The sequence below is a fragment of the Rhagoletis pomonella genome, unplaced genomic scaffold (assembly GCF_013731165.1).
Source record: "Rhagoletis pomonella isolate Grant_MI unplaced genomic scaffold, Rhpom_1.0 Rhpom_scaffold_00007, whole genome shotgun sequence".
In the NCBI taxonomy this organism is placed as follows: Eukaryota; Metazoa; Arthropoda; class Insecta; order Diptera; family Tephritidae; genus Rhagoletis; species Rhagoletis pomonella.
The window spans coordinates 49851196-49878016 of record NW_023458561.1 but is presented as its reverse complement, the minus strand read 5'-3'; the positions used below and the strand labels follow the sequence as shown (position 1 = coordinate 49878016).

The 26821-nt window shown below is 36.3% G+C and overlaps 1 protein-coding gene across 2 annotated transcripts in view; it reads left to right on the top strand.

Moving 5' to 3' along the window:
* Positions 1 to 23507, top strand: part of LOC118742997 (FK506-binding protein 2) — a 38428-nt gene extending 14921 nt beyond the window's left edge. Inside the window, exons 2-4 of one of the 2 annotated variants that reach the window (XM_036475447.1) lie at positions 16004 to 16092; positions 16207 to 16394; positions 22234 to 23507. In XM_036475447.1, the coding sequence (XP_036331340.1) occupies positions 16004 to 16092; positions 16207 to 16394; positions 22234 to 22413 (457 nt within the window). In that variant the 3' untranslated portion in view covers positions 22414 to 23507. Of the gene's footprint in view, positions 1 to 16003; positions 16093 to 16206; positions 16407 to 22233 lie in introns of both variants that reach the window. The other variant, XM_036475446.1, reaches the window with a different exon arrangement.
* Positions 23508 to 26821: the final 3314 nt, after the last annotated feature.

Here is a 26821-nt window from a genome sequence, read left to right as displayed (position 1 = left end):
GTGTTTTCGTCTTCACCCACCATTTGAATGAACTTCTGGCGAAATTTCAAAAGAATCGGAAAGTCTACTTCTTACAATTTGCTTGCTGGTTAGATTTTATATAGGAATAAGTTTTAATCTTTTTCTGATTGCTCCGAGCTATTTATTCTCAACTGGTCGATAGCAGTTAATCTATTCTATCATGAAAACCATGTGAAAGACTAACTTAACTCGAATAACTATCCTAACTTTGTAATACATACACGTAGCTCGGCGCGGTCAGGGAACCTATTCTTACTCAGACGCGCCCATTTTATATGTCTTTGAGATAGGATACTTTGTCCGACAGCTCTGAGCTAGTACAAAGATAGATTGACGGCTATCAACCAATTCAGATAAAGTAGGTCGGGGTCATCGAATTGTCTGCAGGGATTGTCTGCTGATATCTATTTGAGCAGATAATCTCCCCCTCGAAACTCTAAGATTGGCTTGTACGACAACAGCTACAGCAGCGATAGTTTTCTCCGTCCGAACTGAGGGATCTCTATGATAGGGCCTTCTTACGTTTATCCAAGCCCAGCCAAATTATTCAGAGCCTCATAATAGTCCGTCTGCTGGAAAAAGTGTCATAAGCGTACGCCTATAAACTCTTTGGACGGATACTAAACTTAAAGATCACTCTATAAAATAAAAATAAAATAGAACAGTTTAATTACAGAGCACCTATTTAAAGCCAGTTATTCCAAGAGTTTACCTACAAAACTTAAAGTAGGCCTAATTTTTTTATTTACCATTTAATAAACACTTCAACCCACCGTGCAACATCCCAGCGCACAGAACCTGTCAACCCGTCTCATATCTCATTTTTCAAGTGTGTCTCTTCCGCTAGCGCGAGCGAGCGATGCCTTCTTTTTTTTACACCTTGTCTACCAAGTCGACACTTGAGTTTTTTTTCGGTACACAGCTAACGTGCCAGCAAAAACGAGCAATAAAAATTACTCCACATGAGCGCATGCAAAACTTGAGTTTCCCTGTGTGGTGGCTTCGGGGTGGCTACGCCAGCGAGGTGTGAGAAGGGAAAATGCAACAGAAAACATAAATTTAAGATGTTTCATAAGTTTTTAATGGCACAACGAGTCATGTGACTTGTGTTGTTGAATGGACGCGTTGCTAGTTGCAATTCGCCAACTGAAGAGTAGCGAGCCACGAGGTAAGAGAAGGTTGCAGAAGGCTGCCACGGCTGCATTGCTATTTTCAAGGCGCATTTGCGGATTATGGCACAAAAAAGGCAAATGAGTTGCATACAGTTAAATAATCAGGTAAATGCGCGGCTAATATCAATGTATGAATGGCTGTGCGAAAAAATGTAGGTAGCGGCTTAGTATTCATTCAGCAGCAGCAATAAAATGACTTGGAAATTTTATTTATGTTAATGCATTTGGTTATTTATTTGCAAACATTCCAAGCCAAGTGAAAGTTTCGGCGCTGCCAGCGTGCGCCAAACACGTTAATCAAGCGCCAAAATACCAGATGAAATGAGGCAAAAGGAGGAGAAGAAGAAGAAAAAAAAAACAAAACTAGACAGCTCCCATCCGCAGTCGTCCGCCACGCCTGCAATGTGACAATTGCCAGCTGTTGCGCGCATTGCGCTCATTGACCATTTTTTGTTTACACTGCCCATTAAGGCTTAAGCCAGCTTAGGGATTGCGTACCGTGAGGCTAAATAAGCTCGTGAAAGAGTAAAAGCAAAAATTTGTAGCAGCAGATAGCCAGTTAAACGGGTGTTGGGTTTGGGAAAGCGCCATCGCCTTGTTGGCCAAATGTATTTGCAATGGCCGCAAACGAGTTGAGAATGCGCCCGGCAATTAACGCAACAAATCCGGAAGTCACCTGCATGCAGCCACGCATTTGGTACGTGTGTGCGAACGTACATATTTTTTTATTGTTGCTCTCGCATTTCGCACAACATTTTCGTTTTACTGAACAAACGGGCTTAAATTCGCTATTTTTGTTTTCAGCTTGTTGATTTAGTTTCGTTTTTAATAAACATTTTGTGTTTGTTTGTTTTCTGCTGATTTACTATTTCTGCACTTTGCTGCAACTAATTACCCTGCCGCTGCGCTCTAATGAATATTGCATGCTTGCAACACACGGTTGAATGACTGTTTGCCACTGCCAAGTTGCAACAATATTTACAATTGTCATGGTCACTCACCAAGGCGACGATAAGTTGTAGTAACTAATAGGCTGCAGCAGCAGTTGCAACTTGTCGCATAACCACTTACAGTGCGCTGTATATGAATTTGTATTAAATGCAACTTTATACGCTTTTCGCCCACTTCAAGGTAAGCTTGATTACTACTAGTATGCCGCTTCGTTGCAATTACTTTGCAGTATGTCTCTGTTCTTCTTCTTCAAATTCTCTCTTAACAGTTTTCATGGCATTGCAATAATTGTTTAATGATATTGAGAGACACAGCCAAGCAAGTGATGATAATTAGCTAAAGGCTACACAATAGCTTTACAGTGTAAAATTTATACACATACACTCATAAATATGTACATACATATGTATGTATTTTAGGGTGGTCCTTAAAAATGAAATGAACGATTTTTTTCAGTCTCTCCCCCTCAATCGATAATACCATGGTCACAGATGTCACAGACGGTTAAGGCGTGTCGCACAGGGAGAAAAGTACAGATTCCTCTATAGAGACTGAAACAATTAAAATTAATTTTTTTTTAATCTAATACTCAAAATCGATACTACCATAGTCGAAGATATATAGATAGATTTAACTCCTGTGCGACACGCCTTAACCGACTTCAATCGGGAACAAAATTTATATGTGATATCTTCAACTACAGTAGTATCGATTTTAGATATTATTTAGGCGTAAAAAAAGTTAATTTAAATTTTTTGAGTGTCCATAGAGGAATCTGAGCTTCGTCCCCTGTGTGGCGCGGCTTAACCGTCTCCAAATTTATATTTGAAATCTTCGATTATAGTAGTATCAACGTAGGAGCTGAGGCTTAGGAAATCTGATGCGAAAATCTCCTTCCTACATTTAAGGACCACCCTAATGTACTTATACTAAACACTTTGACAACGATTTGCATTGCTACATGAATTATTAACTTCCGTTATCTTTTAGCTGTCAACAATTATGTGGCATTCACCTCGTCCTCTGCGCCTCTGGTGTCTCCATTTACACTTGTGGCCACGCAAACCTTGTCATCATATTTTTTTTAACATAAAGTAGAATTTTGTAAATTAATAAAAGACATTTTGATTTTTAAATATAGTGCACTCTGTAACAAAAACTAAATATATGTATATGGGCATTTTCCATATTGTCGAGCGTGGCCATCGTACATATACATACTAAAAAAAACGTGATCTTATACTTGTTTTTTATTTCGAAAATAGCAAAAGCTTATAGCTCTTAATCACCCCTATAATTGGTGCTAAAGTTGATTTTGGGCAATTTTTCGTTTTCAAGATAATTGCAAAAAACCGCGGCATTCGCTTTTTATGACTTTTATTTAATATTTAATTTCCGATGGAAACGCCCAAATGTAAATAAAAGTTTCAAACTTTATATATAATTTAGAAAAGTGCATAAAATTAACATCAAAACTTTAAACTTTTTAATGAAATTTTTAGGAGCCCTATTAATTTTAGTATAATAAAGTGCAAGTTTGAAGTGGCTCAAAATTCTGCATCTTGCATACAGAAACCATGCCTTACATGGAAAAACCTGCATAAAACTATCGGCAAAAAAAAATCAAAAATCACCGAGAATTCGGGGCCACTTGCAGCTTGCATTTTATTATACTAAAATTAAATGAGCTACTGCCCAACCAAAATTGATTGCTCCTCATGTCCATCGCGGAAGTTTCGGCAGAGAAAACTCACCACCGTTGACAAAAACATTTCTCATTTCTCTGGAAAACTTATTTACGAACCATAGGTCTGTTAACTTTCCCCCATAGATCCCTAAATTGCGATTGTATAGAATTCTCTGCCTCGTTTATTGGCATCTCAGAGCCTCACCTAGGGAGCTTTCCAGGCTGTGTTGTCCGGGAACCCAGCAAAAGTACGATATAGCATTTTTAAACAATCCCCGATTTTAATACTTTGAGTCCTTTTGCTTTCAAGGCCGCTAGACTATTGACGAAGTTATTGATTTTTCTGACTGGAACCATGCTATTTACTAGACACCATTCTCTATGCATAGCATAAATCTTAGACTAGAAAGCACTGCAGTTATTTGCCAAACGAAAAAACTAGCCGATGAGCATGTCTTCTGTATAGAGACCGACCTCGCTTCTTTGCTCTATCTTTGAACCATCAGTATAGAGGGCTGTAATCCACGTACCCTCATCTGCTACTATGCCCAACGTCCGATTCTGCTCTGATCGGAAAACTTATAGGTGATGTCTCAATAGAACTAACCACTACGTGGAGCGCGCTTTCGATCGATCAGCCTTTACGGAAAAAAATACTGGTTAAATGAGATAAAAACTTTCATATGAGTATTGGAACATAACAGCTTAGAAGCTTAGATTAACTTACCTTCACTCTTGTTACCTGAAAAGTGAGTGTTTTCTAGGTAGACACCGTTCAAAAGCAAGCTATCCTCGAAACACTACCCTTACTTGAATTGGACGTATGTATGTACATATGTATGTAGATAGTATCTTCTTTCCAAGCATTGACATCTCTTTAGCGGTATTTAAAAGATTCGACAAAACTCTTGCCAAGATGCTTTCTTTACTGCTCCCCAGTCCTTGCCTAATCTTAAGGTAGTCACAACCAAAGTGCTTTAACCTTCATCTACGATTTCCTATCGCATGTGATTCCTAGAGAAAAATCTTTAAATCCTAAATTCATATTCAAAGTAAATTTACACATATACATATTTGTTTTTTTTTCCTGCGAATGCGTAAATTGTGCTGCTGTTTTATGACTACAAAATTGTATGAGAGTTTTCTTGAAAAATTGTAAGTACAATTGCAGTAACATACGAGTCCTATGTACATACATATATGAGAACGAATAGTTTGAATAATTAATGAAGCTTCATCATCCCTTCTTAGACAACTGGCTATCATTCTACTGTGGGTAAAGCCAACTAATTTTGGACCAAAATTTGTAATATGAATGAACTTGAAAACCAATTCACAAAAAAAACAATTTCAGTCAAATTAACACATGAGATTAATGAAATATCTTGTAAACGAAATAAATATCATTTACGCAAATTTAGAAAAATAAATTTCATAAAAATTAAATAGTGGTAAATATTAGCATTTCGAGAAATTAAGTTGGAAAAGTGTAATGTTCGGTTTATGAATAGGACTTGTCTACAGCGGAGTCGCCAAATGTAATTTTGTAGAGTAGGATGTCTCACAAAAAAATTCTACTTCTTTGATCCAATCTTAAGACATTGTCAATTTTCCACTTCTACCAAAATTTTGGTTTCATTCGTAAGCTAGATTGCTCGATTCATAGTTTAAATCCTTTTTCTTATTTCGAAAAAAAACTACCCACAAGGTTATACAAGAACTTATGCTTAAGATAACTGTCCTCGCGAACATTTATATATAATCGGAATTTAACAAATTTATACATTGTAAAGTATTCTAATATTATTTAATTTTGTCTAGTGAAAGCGCCGATCGTGCCCATATTGCACTAGTTATGCGAATTGGATTCACAATGATACAGTGCAACTTGATTTTATTTTTATAATTTTTTCTTCACTCAAAATTTACAGTAACCTCACTAGAAATGGGCGTACGTGATGCTGAGCCGCCAGCTATAAATTCTGACTTTACGCGCCTCAAAGTTGCCACGGCGAGTAAAAGAGCGAAAAGCTTGAACTCTAACGAATTTACACTTAGCTAAAGTTTAGTTGAGGATAAGGGCGCAAATTTGCAAAGCATGCATGGAGACGTTGAATATAACTTCATTCAGTTTTTTTTTTTCGCAATAAAGATGTTTTTTATTGTACCTGCTATCTCTAAGTTGGTGCATTTCAAAGTCCAGTGTGGCGACCAAACGATTACGATGCCCGAGGGGCGAGGGGCGAGGAATAGAGCGTAGTTGGTATGTGGATAGTTGCACACTTGTGCAAATAATGAATTCAATCAGTGAATGGAGTAGAGAAGGTATCTAGTTTAAGAAGCAACACCTTGCGATTTTTTCACACTTTAACCTCATCTGACCACCTGAAGTTTTTAAAGGTACGAACTGCCTGATGACTGTGGGCATTTGTGCCTTTAACTATAGTGAAATTGTGCTTGCCGGCGGGGTTGCATTTTTTACACCACACACTTGGGAGTAACACACTTTGGCCATCCTTTCCGCGCGCCACTGCCTGCGCGGATACTCCCGTTTCATACTTTTTTTGATAGCCTTCAAAAGTGTGGGTATGCCACAGTGGAGTTTGTTGATTTTCGATTTACAACACATAAAAATCCCAATATAGTGTGCTTTATTATTTAGTAATCGATGCTGTTATGGGATTTGCTGGCACATCCTGTACCTCCATAAAGGCAATGAGATAAACATACCGAGTACATAGAGAATTCTGTTGAATGAATCACTTTTCATGCATCCGCAAAAAAAGGATTGAATTGGATTGGTTTTGAAATGAAATAATTTTTTAGCGCTTCAGCTGCTCCTTACCACAGCTGACATTAACATTGACTTGCAATTTTTATATGGCATGCGTATTTACATACATATGGGGCATTCCAGGGATACCATTTGGCTTTTGCATCTCCGACTATTTTCATAATTCGTTATGTGCCTTTTTTTTAAAAAAATGTCAAACCCGTATTTCGATAAAATTGGACAATTGGAACTATCTTCTTTTTCACAACCCTTTTGGATTATAAAATCCAAAATATTTTCAAAACCCTATTTCAATAAAATTTCACTAAAATGTTAAAATGCTTAATACAAAAAATGTTTGATTTCCAACAAAGACGAACCAATTGATCGCTTTTCTTGAAAATTTTTCTTAAAAAGCTGTCACTTATTCCGCAACTTTTAAGCCTAGTCCGATAGTGATGCCTCTACTCGCTCCCCCAATTACGATCGCGAATTACCCCATTGATTCTAAATTCGATTTGACAGTTCTCTATCTCCTTGTTTTGTTTTTGTTTTATTCGCTGCAAAATTGATGCAAAATATAGGCTCTTTCCAAAAATGTATACGTTTCGGTATTAAATTAGGGATATACACATTTATAAACTTTACTTTTCGTTTCAAATATTCTTTTTAAAATTTAGTCACAAATTTTTTTCGTACTCAGAAAATATGCAAGTTTTGATTTACAAGCTAGTTTCGATAAATATGCGATAAAACTTAGAGACGGCACCGATTTGTTCGTAATTCGCATGGTAATTGGATCTGAATTACCAACAAATGAGATAATTCGCTGTCAAAATTTTGTATGGCGAATTACGTAATTCCAAGGGTAATTGGAGTGCAAATTACGAATGAGAAAGCGAACTAACTAAATAATTGGAGTGCCATGGGAAAGCCATATTAGATAGCATTGATATCTATTTATTTTCTTCGAATTTTTAAATTAATGAAAAAATGCATTAAACAAAAATATAGAAATACTGAATTGTAGTGGAGAAATTTCCATTTAAAACAAAGAAATCAATATCCCGAAAACGGCTTGACAAAAAAGTTGATAAAAACCAGGGAAGCCTCTTCCAATTCATACAGTAACATAGAAAACTTTGAAAAAAAAGTGGCGATGCCCAAGCTAAAAGATGTCCGAATTAGGCTGGAACGCCCCATATGTCTGCACATTTGTATATCCATACGAATATCATACCTGTTTGACGCAATGACAGTGGCAATGAGCGCCGTTCTGTCGCATATTTAATGAGCAACGGGTTGAGTTTGTTTACATTTACATTTATTGTTGGAACACATGACTCTCTGCTCCGTTCACTTTTGCACCAAATCCTTCCAGTATCATTTTGTTGTTGCCGCAATGAATAAAAAATTTCACATTCCACCACAATTCAGTTTGTTGGGTTCTTCTGCTCCATTTCCCGTAGTATATTTTTGTAAATTTTTGCAATTCGTTTTTTTTTCAACAACGAAATCGAAGCTTATCAAATATTTAGGTGCAAATTTAAACAAAAAATAAAATTCCATGCAGTCAAGCAGAGAAAAATACCGAAAAATGATTGCGGCGGCAGGGCGAAAGCGAATAAAGTATGTACTCGTAATGTTGGGTTAACCTCCATTGACTTTATGATAATGCGTGGCAGGATGCGTTCACAAAATGCGTACGTACATATGAACATTAGACTTCATCACCAAAAAAAAGTTGCGGTTTTCCCGCCGGGATTACTTCCGCGAAAATATATCGGGGCAATACCGAGATTTACGTGAACTGGACCGATTTGAAAAAATTTAGTTTTGTTATGAATAAAAATAGATTGTTAAAGTACTTTTTACAAAAAGTTAGCTCAGATGACAAAAACGTTTAAACTGAAAAAAAACGGAATCATAATAATAAGATTTTCGATGCTGTTTTTTTTATCATTTTACCGATTTAGGCATAAGAGGTATCATTGAAAAAGTATTTTCTCACCATTTATATTTCTTTGCAGGTGAAAATACCTTTGTCATGGTACCAAAAAAGTCTAAATGGGTAAAGTTTTGGCTGAGTTATTCAAGTTTTTCTTAAACCAATCTTTAAAAAAAAGTTCAAAAACGGCATCAAAAATCCCATTGTTATGATCCCGTTGAAGATTTTTTTTAAATATTTTTATGCAAATATTTTAAGCTTAAACTGTTTTGGCATATGAGGTGATTTAAAAAAAAAAAATACTTAAAAAAACTATTTTTTTCAAATCCATTTTTGGAGGTATTTCCAAATCGGTCCAGCTCACGTAATAATAATAATAATAGATTGGGGCTTACACATATGTTAGTGTTTGGCCGAGCTTCTCCTCCAACTTGTGGCGTGCGCCTTGATGTTGTCACACAAAGAGGAGGGGCCTACAGTTTTACGCCGACTCCGAACGGCGATTGTATTTTAATAAGAAGCTGTTTTTCATGGCAGAAATACACTCGGAGGTTTGCCATTGCCTGCCGAGGGACGACCGCTGTTAAGAAAAAACCTTTTTCTCTATTTTTGCGATGTTGCTTTGATCAGGGCTTGAACCCAGGTGCTGATGAGTGAAAGCGCGCACTGCTTACCACTACACCACAGCGGCCGAGAATCTCATACGTAAATCTTAATATTTTTCCGAAATATTTTGGCTCAAGTCTTAAAATATAATAGATTTTATAATTCCAATGGGAAAACAGTACCTTTTTTTTGTATGGTGAGTGATGCAGTCTAATGTACATATGTACCATGCATTTAATATGTGAGCTTATACATATATATGTATGTACAGATGCATACCATTTGTATGTTAGTAGGTGTAACTGGCCCTTGAGTTATACTATTCATTCGAACGTCTCCGCACGTGTCTGTAGCCATTACTAAAAAACCCTTAGATAATCTTGAACATACATATAAAGCCGGTAACTTAAAATACATAGATTTTACAAGTTGAATGTAGTTTACAGATTTTTTAACACTTAAATATGTTTCAACTTGATTGAAAAATTGGAGTGGAAAATTTGCCGTGGAACTATAAAAATTGCTACGCGGAATTTTCGTTTCCAAAATTTATTGAATTAAAAAAGGGGCTCCTAAAAATATGCAACAATAAATTATAAAAAATACAACATAAATTTAGGCCAAACATGGTAGTATGAGAAACGGGTAAATCGATGATTTTGATACTTCTAGGCACACCCCTTTATTCGTTTCGGGAGTTTTGGCAATGGAAATTTAGCATAGCAATTTTCATAGCCCCATAACTGATTGAATGCATATTTTTAGGCATATCTTTTATTTTTAATGCCAATGAAAAAACTTATTGCATGATTATTGTCTTTAGTAGTGCGCTAATAATGACAATTGTCATTGGCATTGTTATGGCCCGCAGTCACCTCTCGGCCCAGCGATAAAGAATTTTATCACAAAAAATTTTCTGCTATTCGGAGGCAGCCTAAAACTGTAGTACCCTTCATTGGTGTGACAACATCAAGACGCTCACGACGAATCGGAAGAGAAGCTAGGCGAAGCATGAGTCGTATGGTTTGGGAACTCACACAGCTTGGAATCAATTGAAATCAGCACTACTTTATCTATTTGCAAGAGTTTGTATGTACATACATATGCATGTATGCGTGACCGTGTGAACATTTAACCATTCAAATAGTCAGCTATTAAGTGCCTATTAATGGCTTGCAGATCTGATAATTGTCCGCAAATTAAAATTTTAAATCCAATTAAAAGCGTCGCAAACAACTGTTACGGCTGCAATAAAACAACAGAAAGGATTGGCGATTGTTTAAATTTTTTTCGCATATAGTCCGATGATACTTGACCTTGAATTGAGTGAACAAAGAGAAGGATTAATTTCGCATTTTTCAACACTTTAAACTGTGCTTTTTTTCAGACAGTTTATGTGCACACATTTGTATGCATATACAGTGACGAACGAAAGTTTTGGCACAGACAGTTTTTCGCATTGTATGCAAAGTTTCTTATTATAATTTTTTTTTTCGTTAATTTTTTACAAAAATATATATAGTACACACAAAACACAAAAATAAAATCTGTAAACTTTGCATAAGACTCAGGAAAATTCTATAAATTTGTATTCTATAATAAATAAATTATAATATAAATTATAATTTGCAAACGTTCTATTTAGATTTTTTGGAAAAATCTAAGTATGCAGTTTTCTAACCCATTCGATTTTAGTAGAGCAAGTTCAAAGTTGCTAAAAGATCGCGTTGATTTTTGGAAATTTTTTTGGTGGAAGGTAATATTATTTTCTTCCATGCAAAAAACAATTTTGGACATAATTTTATGGAAGAAACTGCGTGAAAAAATATATAATTAGAAAGTTGCAAATGAGTATCCAAATTTATTGAACTTTCCTGAGTTTTGCACAAAGTTTATACATTTTATATTTAGGTTTTTCGTTGTAGTATGAACTACATATATTTATATAAAAAATTAGCGAAAAGAAATTGTAATAAAAAATTTTGCATATTGCAAATTGTGCATTGCGTCAGGTCTTATTCTTCCGAGATTTAACTATTTATGCACTTCAAGACTGTTTTTTATTAATGCGGTAAGGCTCTGGAACTCCCTTCCACTGTCCTTGAAGAACGCGTTGCACATAGGCAACTTCAAAAAACTCATATTAAACTTTTTTTCTTCCAAGCGTGATCAAGAATAGTGGTTATAAGCTTACCTTTGTTTTATTTTAGAATATATGAATTGTAATTCAACGTATTCATTACCTTAATCTATATTGTAATATTAATTATTATCTGTACTTTTTATTTTATTTTTTGCAATTTGTTTGTATCATTGTGCAAGTAAAGATTACATCTTAATGCACTAATGTTTTCAATATAATATTAAATTAAATTAAATATGCAAAATTAAATTGAATATACAGAGACTCAAACAATGACCACGTGTTGATTTTTTTAAATATTCGTAGTGTTTTTTGAGCTATGTTTTTTTTGTTATTTTTCTATAAAAATACCATCCAAGCTTTAACCAAAAACACACTCACAGTTTCAAACTTTATACAAAATTTTGGAAAATTCATCAATTTTTCATAAAAATTTCAACTTTTTAATCTGATTCTTTAGAACATTTTTGGGTATGCAGTTTTTTAGCCCATACAATTTTAGTCCAATGAAAAGCAAGTTTCAACCGGTTTAAAAATCCCGTTGATTGTTTTTTTGAGACGGATTTTTGCACTGTTTTCCATATCAGCACGGACATCTTATGAAATTAAATGCGAGAAACCGTTAGCAACAAAATTTCCAAAGATCAACGCCAGTTTTTTTTAAATTGCTCTTCTTATATAAAACAAAAACGCAAAAGCAGTCTCAAAAAAAAATCCCAACGATCAACGCGATTTTTAAGTCGGTTGAAACTTGCACTTCATTAGACTAAAATTGTATGGGCTCTAAAATTCTGCACCCAAAAATATTCTAACGAATCAGAAAAGCTGAAACTTTGATGAAAATTTGCTGAATTTTCCTAAATTTTGTATAAAGTTTGAAACTGTGGTATAAGTTTTTGGTAAAATCTTGGACGGTCTTTTTATAGAAAAATAACAAAAAAATGTAGCTCGAAAAACACCACGAATATTGAAAAAAATCAACACGTGGTAGTTTGTTTGAGTCACTGTACACACATATTAAAAAAATTCTCTGTGCCAATACTTTTGTTCGTACTGTATGTACATATGTATATATATGTAAGTGTAGCTTTGTATATATGCATGTACTAAAATGTTTTTTTTTACGTTTTTCATCCTCTCTTTCTCATTTACTGGTCACACCTATCATTTGATAAACTAAATGGCTATATTTAATGCAAATTTGTTTCCACTTCTGAATTTTATTTATGTAAACTGCAAGCCTTCTCTCAAAGCGTTGGCATAACTGCGTTGATTCACACCTATCAATTGACATTTTATTCAAGAGCTAACATCACGTCGCGAAAATAACAATTATCGTTGCGTGAACCATAAATCTATGGGGATCAGTGGAGGCTTTAAAGTCGGCATCTAACCCCGGCTGGATGACATTGAGTAGAAAGGTAGAGAGGGCAGCAAGTGAAACACTTGTTTGTATTTGTAAACATATTTGAATTTGCAGTAAAAATAAAGTACCACCTACTTACGCTTACACATATACCACGCTCGAGAATCACACAAGAATAGCAGACAGATACACCACAAATATGCGAAGACGCTTCGTTGATGATACACCTCCTTGTGAAACATAAATTTTACGCTATGACTTAAAATAAGCGAATGATTCGTTTCACTGCTGCCATAACAAAAAAGACTACACATATCCATATGTGCACACATATATACCTACATACATACATAGTACTTTAGGTACATGCAATTCACAGCGAATCATGCAATAAAAATTCACACGGTGATCCAGACACCTCCAACTCCTTTTTACATTGCAAAATCCACTTGTTTTTAGAGTTGTTTAAAAAGCAAAACACTCAAATAAGCAAAACGTCAAACAAAGGTGAAATTGTAGCTGTAAGCTCGTACTTTGTGTTATTTTCTTGTTTTCCACCGAGAGATTTGCAAGCAAACAAGAAAAAAGTCTCCCTGCCTTTAGAGCCTTTTCCCTCCTTACTACACGAAGGATCATTGCGACACTCCTTTGCCACAATTTCGCGGCATTTTAGTGGATAATGTGCCACTTGGCGTTAAAGCTGCATCACCGGGGGAGGCATACACTCAGGCGCGCTGCACAGTACAAACACAGGCACAATATAAAAAAAAGCACACACAATTGTGCCACCAAGTTCTATGCAAAATTCAAATACAATATTTTTGAATTGTTACAAAGCCCAAGAGAGCTAAATAAAATATTTAAGATCTCTTCTGCAACAAGGACGAACATAACAACAAGAACAGCAAGCAAGCGAAAAATTGAGCGTACTTTAGCTGCGGTAAGTGTCGCAAGTAGCTGCCGCAGTCACGTTGAGGCTAGAGGTTCAAGTACAGACGTATGTACATATGTAGGTACATAGCACTGTAGCAACGTCACGGTGATAGTCCCACACAGCGCCTCTGGACATCACGTGATAATCATATTCGACTTAGCTGTCCCCAGTGATGCAGCTAAGATGATTCGGCGAAACTTTGAGGGCGCTTGATGGTACAAATATTTTTGCCTAAATGCTTAAATTTTATTTTGAGTAAACAAATGAAGCAAAACTTTCTTTACTAAGTATTTAATTAATTTATGATAATAGCTGGAATATGTATTCATTTAAATAAAAAATAGTTAAAACGTCTTCCTTCATGATTGCCGCTATTGGCTGACAATGAGTTTCTCAAAGATTGTCATTTATTTAGAACTACAGTGCTGCCATTTTAAAACTACTATTCCGAAAAGGGGTTTTTGGGCCTACCGGTTACGTAATTGGTTTAATTCTGGTTGTATTTAAAATAATAAAAACCATTGAAGGCTAGATGAAATAAAAACACGAAAGTTCATAAAAACCAATTTCGTAGGATTAATCAGCTAGCTCGCATCACAACAAAGCTCAGTACGAAGATCTGAAGGCAGCTAGACGAAGCAGTGGTCCGGCAGTCAGCTCCGGCATATAGTCCCAAACCAGCAGCACTTTAAACGGTAGAAAGCCAAGCTCAACAACTCCTAGCAAGTAAGTGACTCACTGCGAGATAAGAGACAAACAGCGTGTACACAGAGACAGTTGGGGTCGCAAAAATAACGCCACTGCCTAAGGCTTATCCTAGTATGCTCATGACTTCGAACTAAAATTTTGTCCTGTTTGTGTGTATATTTATTTCCATTTAAAGTGCTCTTCTTAGTTCCACCTATTATTGACAGTTTACGTAGTTATCTCTTAGTACCGCTCCCGTTAAATAAGTACCCTCTACTGCTTTTAAGCAATACACTCTTGAATGATAATTTTTTATTTACTTACTTTCTACATTGTTGTTGTTCACGTGCACTCCCGCCGGTGTAGTTTTAATTTGTCAAAATAAAGTTTTTTTCAACTTTGCTGCTTGTCACAGTTGCAAGAAAAAAGGAACAAGAGTTTGCACAACATTGCCAACATGCAGCAAGCTACAAATTGTTGTTTTTAGAAGTTCTATTGTTGTGTGCTTTTTTGTTGTCTTACATGTTTTTTTAAATTTGCATAATTTTTTTATAAACTACATAAATACATATGTACATGTGCAATGCATGTCATTTTCTAATTGGCGATAGAAAAAAATGTCGCCTCTTTTATCATCTCCAAGTGCCCTTCAAGGAAATGGAAAATTGTTTTTATTATTCAAAAAGGCATGGGGGGGGGGATATACTATGTTGGGGATGTAGGCTGTTTCAGTTAATCATTGAAATCTTTTAAATCGCTTCCTGGCAAACATCGTGAGCTTAATTCGCAAATTTTCCGCTAAAAACTGAAAATTATGTCAACTTAAGCTCTTCACATACCCATCAGCAGCTAGCATCTTCTATTCGCCATATTTATTTATGTATGTATTTTCTCAGCTGCTGGGGCACCGCAATGGCGTTTGTTTTCCATAAATTCTTAAGAAGCTATAACTGCGAAACAGGCAACAACAACAACAGGCCAACCTCCTTGACGCGACACACGATTGCCTCCGGACCACTTTGATGACTCTTGTTGGCTGACTGCTATTTTGAACGATGGTTTCGAGTTGTTCCCTGTCGCGCATTGCTCTTAAATTTTTTATTAGCGCCAAGCCTTGGCTATAGGTAGGTGTGTTTGTGTGTAGCTACGATTTTTTTCCTTTGCTGCATTGCTGTTATCCTGTTTATATTGTCGTTTGATAGAGTGTATCGCACTCAATTATTATCAAATATGCACCTTCGCTGATAATACAAACAACCGCTGTTGGTGTCGCTAACTTGGCAAAAAATAGCTGTTTTATTTCGCCGTGACGCGTTTTTACTATTGCTGCTTGGTTTTGTGGTAGAGAGGCAGTTGGTTATCCACGCTGCGCTATTCGCGTAGCCAACTTCTTAAAGATGTTGCTTGTTGGAGGCGTTTTGTCATTTTCTTAAAACACATGTGGAAAGAGGCAAACAAATCTACTTTGGGTAGTTCATTTTTCTCACACATCATAAATTTCATGATATACCTGATGATGAATTGCTTCATGGGTTGTAGCACCGGAAATCCATATTAATGCAAAAATTTCCTTTAAGGTGCTATGGAAACATAAAATACGCTTATAAAATTTTTCGAATACTTATTTTATTTGCTTTAAAGTAACAGTAGCTAGAAATAATTACCGCTTCTAAAATCACAAAATCTAAGCCATTTAAGTATCTTTTTCATTACAGCTTCGATCGCGATCAACCCTTCACATTCCAAATTGGTGCTGGCCAAGTGATAAAGGGCTGGGATCAAGGCTTATTGGACATGTGTGTCGGTAAGTAGTCAACTTAATTTGTTTATAAACACACACTGTACGCACATACTTAAAATGTTCTCCCCTCGAATCTGTTCCTAAATTTGTTTTTTTTTTTTCTTCTTCTTTTCTAAGGTGAAAAACGTAAATTGGTCATCCCACCCGAGTTGGGTTATGGTGATCGTGGTGCTGGCAATGTTATTCCACCAAAGGCTACACTTCTATTCGACGTTGAATTGATCAATATTGGAAATACGCCACCACCAACAAATGTTTTCAAGGAAATCGATGAGAACGCCGACAAACAACTGAGCCGTGATGAGGTAAACGTTTATGTATGGATCGCACTTTCTTCACCACGTAATTACTTACGTTATAAGACGTTATTTAAACGCTCTATTGGAACTGGTGATGGTGGTGTTGATGATTTGTTGCATGTGTTTTTATAAATTTCTCCTTTAATTTAAAGGTTTTAATTGTACATATACTAATATTTATAATAACTCGTCAACTTTTCTAAAAAATTGAGATGAGGTTTAGAACATTCAGGAAAGTGGTCTAATGTTTGGCTACTTAATTTAGACAAAAAGCGAAGTTATTGTACACAGATTCTTTGAAGAACGCGAAGAGTTTGAGAAGTAATATGACATATCGTTACCATAATTCACATATGCCCTAACCAGGGACCGAAACTAACAGAGGACTCAAATAGCTTTAAACCTGAAATGTCTAAACGAGGAAAGCCACCTATTGGAAAGTATTTCAATAAAAAATGTTATCTAATTACCATAGAAGAGGTCAGGTATACAAATTTCTTTTGTATTAAATTATAAAAAAAATATATATATATAAATAGAGGTGGTAACCTTCGTTCTCTATTTCTGTTTAAAAGCTACTTCCGTCCTCTTTCATTTGATAGCAAATATTTGGCCAATATTACTGTTATTTGCGGTCCCTGGCCCTAATCAACACTTTTTGCGACACTGCGTTTTTCACAGATTTTGATAGGATACATTGAAACATGGGGGTGGTCCCAAAATTACCCGGCCTAACCTAGAGATGGCGGTAGTTGTTTAAAAAATATCACTGTGTTAAAAAGTACACAATCTATAAAGCATATGTTGTTTAGTATATGCTTGGCAGCCGTCAGTAGTGAACGTTTTCAATGAATTTGTTAAAATGGAGAAATGGCAACATTATCCGAAGATCCAACTTCAAAAAATGGCTCCGTGAACAAAGATTTTCTAACGACGAAGAAATGATGTGGGCAATTAATGGCTATTTTGAGGAGCAAGACAGTTCTTATTATAAAAAGGGTTTCGAACTCATTGACCATCGCTGGGAAAAGTGTATAGAGCTGAATGGAGATTATGTTGAAAAATAAATATATTTTTCCACCAAAATTTTTGTGTTTTCTTTGTTAGATCGGGTACTTCTGGGACCACCCCCGTACACCTTCAGTTAAAATTTTAAAGTTTTAGTACCAAAACAAGCAGATTAACATGCCACTTTTGTAGTGATATAGGGCTTTGAAAATGTGCTGATATAGGGCATTTTTGAATCGGCAGCTGAGATAGGGCGTTTTCGAAACGAATTCTAAAATAGGGCGTTCTTCAACCAAATTTTGAGATAGGGCGTTTTAGAATTGGCTGCCGAGATAGGTCGATCTTCACTCAGCAGTCGATATGTAACAAATACGCCACACGATTCCTTGTACAGTAAGAAGATGTCGGTATTTCATAGAGGCCGATGCAACAGTTGACCATACCGGAAAAACAATTCGCCCCGAACACCCCTGAGTCGAAAGTATTTTTAAAGCAGTTTCGAAAGAAAAAAATGTTTGGGCCGAACGTAGGTATCGCCCTTTAACATTTTTCGTTATATCTTCGGCATTTACAGTCGGATCATAAAGCATGATATATCTATGTTCTTGTCTCGAGTAGGCAACTTTTTTCCAAAGTTCATTGCCTCAGATACTCCTTTCGAGTACTTACCCACCAGATCTCAGTTCGTACCAACCTAATGTCAGTAAATTAAAGCACGCCAAAAATCATTAAACTTATGCTAAGAAAGTGTTTCGATTTTTGGATCGTAGTTGATGCCAATTGTACAGCTAGAAATATGACTAATTACATAGACTTTGCAGATATTCGGCAGGCTTAACTGTGAAATACGTGACAAAAGCATTGATGAAGACACCATCGTCTCAGTTTAGTCAAGGCTGTGCAGTAACAGGAAAAGTGTTCAAAGCTCTTGATTTGCTGTCGTCTCGCAGCAATGCCAATTCTGCTGGCTTGTATCACTATTAAGCCCTGACCAGTCATGATTGTCACAGCCAGCCTAAGCAGAGGGAATTCTAGGTGAAAACGCGCCCGGGGCATTGTATGTGTCGAACCAGGCCACAATTTTGTTCTTCAGTTCTTTTTTTTGTCACACATAATGTACTATTTGGATGCCAGTTCATTTATAATATACCTACTTTACATTCAATTGGGGTTTCTGATGATTTTTTGCCACAGTGACACGATTTTATAGCGGTCTGACTGTCCGCAAAAATTGCTTATTAACTGCATATCAAGATTGGCATGTACTTACTAACCGCATCTATGGATGGATGGATGTCTAGAATTTATTTGTAACCGAACCTTCAGTCGCAAGATTTCCCAGATCTCGCCTTTGCCCGCCCGTAGTTAATTGTAAAGGTCTACAGATTCAAATGGTTTAGTTGTTGCAAAGCGCATCAATCCACTAATAAGTAGCACGCCACTTTCAGTACGTTGATAAACTTTTCCCTTATCACAGGACATCTTTGAATAGTCCATCAAAACTGTGACCCCATAGAACTAAATTGGGCAGACCACCTCAGTGCACCATCCTTGATTTAAGTCCTCATTTTTTCTTAAGGCGGACTTGCACGCGTTTAGATTGCTTTCCTAGATTTTTCATCAGCGCATTGCTTCTAACTAACTCCATCTGTCAGTGTCGGTGAGACACCGTTTACCGAAAGATAACGGACTGTGAAAAATCTGATCAGTCCAGATTTTTCAAGCCTGAAAACACTCTAATAACGTACAATGAATTGGTTCATGAGTGGATTCAAACTTTCACACCTTATCGTCGATAGGACCTTATATGCAATATTAAGTTTCTTTCTTCTTGTGGATAGCGCAAACTAAAACCAGATTCTAACCTTCGGGCATATATTTAAGAGACCAAATTGTTCTTAAAATATCTTCGAACCCGCCTTCGACTCCGGGGTCATATTTTTTATTCAAACTGCACCATTGCTGTTCTCGTTTCGTCTCGGTCGAGCGGGAGACCGTTAGCATCGTCCCAATACAATTATCAAAAGCGCCACCGGATTTTTTTCCCGGAAATAAAACTTCACTTTCGACCAAAAAACGTAGTCTTCAAAAGAATAGATGTTTTTAAAAAATTATATTTGGACATAATTAAACAAAAACGATTAATTTAACATTAAAAAACATTAGCTCGGTAAATTATACCTTGGACCACGGTACTGATTTTAAATTGGCCAGGATGGGCGGTATCGGGAAGGCCTCTAAAAGTTTTGCGGGCGGGACGGGACCAAAATCCTTTCCCGACACTCCCGATAAAACCGCAAACTCAGAAAATCTTCCTTAAAAACGATGTATGAAATATGCAGATTTTATGTTTTATTGAGACGATAAGGAACAGCAAAGCTAAGTAAGATGGCAGATCTTTCATTATTATTTTTTTAATAAATTTAAAACATGTGCATCTTTCTTAGTGATAGATTTCGGGACCCGCGGAATCCGCGGTACAATTCTGAAAACCATCGGGATGGGCGGGCTCGGCACTTTAAAATTTAGTTTCAGGTTGGGCAGGTTCGGTATTAAATATTTAGTCCCGTTCCCATTTCTACTCCTGATCTCACTTACCAGATTTTCCTCTTTGCCTCTACAGGAACTAGCCGCATTTTCTGATAGAATTTTCAAATTGCATAAATTTCCGGGGGCGTTCTTAAGTCCTATGTATTCACATCGGTTCGCCTCCTTTTCTCTCGGTGTCGCTCATTAGCCGCTGACTTGGATTTGTCTGCCCCCGTGCTTCGGTTGCACATAAAAAAAATACTATTCAAACAATTGAAACGATACATTTTTAATATTTCTTGTTTCCTACATCTTTATGTATACTTTCATGAAAAGGAGGTTTTAGTAATTTTTTACTCTAAGCTAGCGATACAACAGTGGTGGCCAAATAATTATGATCACTACTTCTTTAAAAGTTTTGACCATTTATTTTTTCTTTATTTACTTTTTCACAAAAATGAAATGAAGTATTTAGTTTATACCACAACGAAAACTATGTAAGCCAAAGTTTTAAACCTCGTAACAGGTTTACAAAACTTCATCAAATTTCAAAAAAATAATCATCAAAATTTTAAACTTTATACTGAGAATTTCAATTTATTCAATTTAAGTATAATTTAAGTTTCAAGCGGCTAAGAATTTGCATGGATTTTTGAGAACTTTCCACATTTTCTAAATTTTTTTATATGGGAGAAAATGAGCAATGGAGGCAGGTGGAAACAATTGTACACCTGCACGGATTTCACTGAAACTTGACATGTGCTCTAGTTTTACTTAGAAATATGGAATTATGAAATTTTGTACAGATGGAATAATTGCCACTCCCTCTAATCTTGTGGGCGGAAACATTAAATTTCATCCAATTTCGATGAAATTTAGTTTTTAGTCTATATTTTATTAGAAAAACCTAAATATAAAATATGGACAAGATTGGATCAGTATAACGTCGAAAACTCACAAAAAATGTGGGCCCAGTCATTAAATGTGATGGAATTTTGGTTAATTTTTGTTTCCTGCTTTCCACTCTCAGAAAAGAAAGGTTATACTATAAAATGACTTAGGTGTAAATACTCGCTTTTTCCCCAATATTTGGTGAGAATTTTTTCATTCTTCGAAAAATGCTTTCCGCGAAATTTTGCAAAAATAAGCTGAAAATCAAAAATTAAGAAAATCAAAAATTATATATATTTGCAAAGTCGCGCGCAAAGATCAAATTATATATTCGAAAACTGCATAAAATTCTCTAAAACATTCGTCTAATTTCAAGACCTGACGGGACGGTACTCACACTTTTTTTTACTAATAATCTTTAGCATCTACATTACAAAGTCATTTTTTTGGTCAAAAAATAGGAAAGTACCAAATAAATGATAAATACCTTCACCTGAATATTCCACGACATTTAAGTAATTGATTACAGTTGAAAAAGAAATACTTTCTTTATAAGGGCCGTTTGCACCATGTCTAGTTAATTCTAACTCCCAGTTAAACATCTTTATCGACGTTATCGACACCCATCATATAACATGTGATCGATAAAGCAGTTAACGTGCTTAACTGAAGGATGTACCTCCAGTTAGCGTTAACTAGACATGGTGCAAACGGCCCTTAATGGGTTAATCGCCAAAGGCAACTAAACGGATTAGTCGGTATCGCATCCATTCCCGTATTTTTTTGGAAATGTATCGTTCGTGAAGAAGGAGGGTGAGTAAATAATGTAAAATTTGGTATTTATGACTTTTACTTTTCCCTCTCTCTAAGTCCAACCGGTTTTTTTTATCAACTGTCACCATGACTTTTTTCTACCTGCCTCCATATAGTCGAAACACTGCACCGTCAGCAAAAACAGAAATCTCAAGTAAACGTGCATTCTTAGCCGGTTAAAATTTTTTCTAGTAACATAGTTAAAATGTTTGAATTTCGGTAACGATTTTTTGAAATTTTGCAAATTTTTATAAATCTGGCACAATGTTTGAAATTTTGAGTTACAATATTTTCGTTGTGGAATGAGCTATATTTTTGTAAAAAAAATAAATGGTAAAAACTTGTAAAGAAGTAGATTCACCAAGTATGTGGCCTCCACTGTATATTCATGTACATATGTACATACATATGTAATGCATATTATTTATATTTAACCTCTTTTTTTTATAGAAAAAATCATCTATTTCCTGGGCATTTGTCTTTAGCCCCTAACAAATTTCCCCAATTTGCATGTTTTACCTAACATTGTTACTTGTTTTGCACAAATTGCTTATGAATGCAAAAAAATCATAAAATTAATGTCCCTTTCTTTCCACTCTTGCAGGTCAGCGAATACCTTAAAAAACAAATGACTGCCGTCGAGGGTCAAGACTCCGAGGAATTGAAGAATATGCTCAAGGAGAACGACAAACTTGTCGAGGAGATCTTCCAACACGAGGACAAAGATAAGAACGGTTTCATCTCGCACGACGAGTTCTCCGGTCCCAAGCACGACGAACTCTAAGTCAAAGGCGGCTGAGTGGGTGTTGGCAGAGCTGCCAAATTGCAATAAGAATAGTTATGCTAAAGGGGTAGCTGAAGCGAGCCAATCTCACTTCAACGCACACTCATACAATCGCACACACACAAACACACAAAGTCACACATGTACACTATACATACATATATACATAGATATGTGAATTCATTATTTGAATTTTGTCCAAAAAAAAAAAATCAATAATTTGTAGGCAAATGAAGACAGAGTTGCCTCGTATTTTTACATGCATAAATTGTGTATCAAAAGAAGACGAATGATTAAAACTATTAAATGAAAAAAGTGCGAAATTTTGTAAATTTTTAAATTTTGTAACAGTTTACTTTGCACCATGTTTTGTTTAACAATCCGTTTTTTTCATCCTCACTCAATTACTCGTATGACAGAAAAATTGTTGTTGAATGCAAAGAGTGTGAACTTCTATTTAGCAACATACTAGGGCTGCGACTATCCGTGTATTCGGATACCCGTATACTCCGACATTCATTTAAACGGATAAAATCCGGTTATCGGGTTAATATTCATTCTATTTGGTTATGCAGTTAATATCCGTTAATTTTGCTATTCCTATAATCGGTTAATATCCGTTAATTTTGTTATCCGAATATCCGGTTCTTATCCGATTAGAATTATCCGGACATAACTCCCAGCCCTACTACATAAAGAATCTTTCATTTATTTTTTTTTTTTGTCATTCGCTGTTCATAGTCAAGAAGGCGCTTAGCATTTTAATTTAATAAATTTGTGTATTTACGTTTCCATTTTTTTTTAATTTTTTTTGATATTCTCTCGCATGTATGCAAACTTAAATATATTGTTAAATTTAACTTTTTATTGTACATACATACATACTTATGTACGAAAATGCTTGTGACGGTAATTTAGTTGTATGTATAATGTAAGCAATTTTTTATAGCAAGTATTGTATTAGATACAATAAAGAGAGAAATAAAGTGAGTTTACAAAAAAAAAGAGTTCCTTTACAAAGATAATGGCGTGGGGAATCAGTCATCGACAGAATAGCTTTTATTTGGTAATAAAGTTTACTTCTTTTATCTCAATTTATAGCGCATTTTTTCATATAAAACTAACCGTCATCTGACATAATATTTTGTCATAAATCGTTTAGTTTTTTTTATAAATTAATTAATCGGCTTGGTGGCCCCGGTGACGATATATTTGAAAACCCCGTATTTATGGTCCGATATGGCAAATATTTGGAATGTGTATTACCTACATGAATGGAAATAACTCCACACAAAAAATATTTCCCGATAGGTGCCGCAGGAGTCGAGATATTTGGAAAACTCGTATTTATGGTCCGATTTGTCTCATATTTACAACATATATTCATACCTGTTGCAGTATCCGACGGATGCCATCCGAACCGGTCTATTCCGATGCTCATTGTCATAACAAGCTAGTAAAAAGGATTATGTGCGAATGGCATCACTGGGATACGCGAATCTAATCCTGCACACTCTCCTGTTAAAACAGGGCGAATCGGATTAGATCCGTCGGATACCGTAATAGGCATGATTACCTAAACGGATAGAAATACCTTCATAAAAAATTTAGTCGTCAGGTGGGACGGGGGTCGATTTTTCTTCTTTTTTACTTATCACTTAGAAAAGCTTATCTTAAACGCTTTTTTATTATTACTTGTTTCTGTTAAAACCCTTAATCCACAAGATTTCTCACCATTTCGGACATTTGACTCACTCCCCCTTCTCGATACACCCTATGAGTATTTGAAACACTCAGTCGAGCTAAGGAGAAAGGTAAAGTAGTTGTAAAAACCGGATAGACAAAGGGATTCTTAGTCATAAGCAGAGTTCCCGCGTTCGAAGAACCCGGAATTACATCCGCAGCAATGATAATTTTGAAGCGTTTGAAAGTTTCGCCGATCTGCACCAAGTTATATTCAGCCCTCGGTCGTGGAAGCTGTATATAGAACCAACTGTCGAGAGAATATCGGTTTTGTGGAAATCAAAGAGGTTTCCTCACTACTAAAGCCGTGGATGCTGAGATCAAACAGAAGTTCTAGGTCCGTCGAGAATTGCTACCTCATTACGGACGAGAAATTTCGATATCAACTATCAATTCTACTTAGGTAAAAAAGCAACTCTTCATCGCCCAATATCTTCGCAACGCTGCGAAAGAGGTTGCTGCTTGCTATCATCCAGAAATGAAGATAGGAATCTAGTAACAGACGCCGAGATGACACTGAACATATGGGAAAAGCACTTTTCAATGCTTTTAAATGGCGAAACAAATAAAGTGTTCAATAAATGCGATTTTAGACCCTCGAAAAGCACGAGGAAGATATGTATATACATAGATAGATAGACAAAGCCTGCGAACAGTAGATCTATCGTGCCCGCAACTCATGCCAACAGCCCAGCTAGCCCCAGGTAAATTTCAGAATTAATGCCAGAATTAGATGGCATGTTGTTATGCCATTGCCGTTCCCTGCGTTTGGCATTTTCCTTTATGAGAGCTTTTTTTGTCATGTTGGAACCTACTGAAAGGAAGATCTCAGATCTATCGGGGTCGAGACAGCAGCATTTCTGTCTACCAGAATCGCTTCCTTATTTCCTTCGACTCGCATGTGCCCTGGTGCCCATAGCAATTGGATAGCATTATTCTCAGCCAGAGCAATAAGCTTATCTGCACAGGATTTGGCCTGAAGGGATGAGGAAACTTTAAGAGACGCACGACTATCAGTTAAAATGAGGAACCTCTCACTACGATAATTCCTGCAAAGGTTGGTCTTAACATACAGACTTTTGTCATAGATTTCTGCTTGGAAGATGCTTGGAAAGACACCTAGGAGGAACGAAGCTTCCGTCTGGGGCACAATAAGCCTGCTCCAATGCCCTCAGGAGTCTACCACTGTGGTGTGCCATAATGGAGGTACTCCAGGTACCTCGTCGTATGTACCAACTTCATGTTTCTTTTGAAAACTTCCACGCTATGCATATCATCTCTGGGGCGCAAGCTGCCTCTACGACGATATGTCTAAATTTGGTATTCGCTAAAAACCTACACGGCTTATCCAAGCCATTTGAGACCAAACGTAGCTGTAACAAGGCGATATTTTTCTTTTTCGAATACTTTGGTCATTTGAGCACCCAAAGCCTCAAGTCTAACCTCAGCGCCTGCTGCAGCAGCCTGACCTATGATGTCGATCGGATTTATGTTAAAGAAAACACTAATTTCCAATGTTGGAGACACCCTCAGTACTCTGTAATTCCAAAGAGGGAACCCGCGCTACGAGAGGCCCGGAGAGAGAAATTGGTAATGTTATCCCTGCAGCGGTAGAGGGCACATGATGTTTTCTCCACTATTTTCTCAATGCTTGGCTTTCACTACTACTTTTCATACACATAGAATCAAGCTCAGCCTTAAGTCTGTCAGAAAGTGCTAAGCGAACGCGAATCTTATACATACGTAGATATATGCTACTGAATGGAAAGAGTTCTGACTTACTAGGAATTATGGTCTGATTATGGCAACTTAACGTAACTTACGGCTCTCTCTTAAAAATTCTGTTAAATGGGTGTTGCTTATAATTGAACAGCCGAAACTTAAAGTAACTTAATGCCACGTCGAAATCTGTTTCATTTTGATTCTCTAAGTTCTACGTTCCGTTAAGTTAAGTTGCATAATCAGGCTTTTATAGAGTCCCCTTTGTGACCCTACTCCAAGGGGGTGTGTATCCTATGCTGGATGGAACTCCATCGCGACATTTCTGCCGCACTCACAGTGTGGTCTTTACGTGATGAAGGCTTCCTCTATCGATTTCATAATTTTGGGCAAGGCGCTCTCGGCCGACCTAACTTTGATGTTTTTCATATGTAGTTCAACAACTCTTTCGGAGGGTTTTAAGCAATCTCGAAGATATCCTGAAATCCCTGGGGGGCTTTCGCCAGTCTTCGGAACAAACGCCATTCCCTGCCCTCGCACAGCGCACCTAGTGAAGATTGGAGCCGGCTTCGAAGCCTCCAAAGTGTTTTGCAATTGGTTTGGTACAATGCCGTCTGGCCCTCTAAGAACAATTGAAAACTCTTCTTAAATGCTTCATTAAATTTACGGAGAACATGTAAAAGTAGTCATGCTTTTAGGGACAGCCAGAGTTAGAATTCCACTTTTGAATTTTTTTTGCGCCTTTGTACTCCGAACACAACACCTTGCAACAGCTAGAGCTTTCATGACTCTGAAAAAGTATTTAAGTCGAAACACTTTTCTTCGATACTACCATCCTTTTCCTATATATGTACAATAAAATTTTTTCAGAGAGTATAATGCTCCATTCATATAAATATAAATATTCCATGACTCTTATGTTGGAAAAATGCAGTCGGAGTGTTAT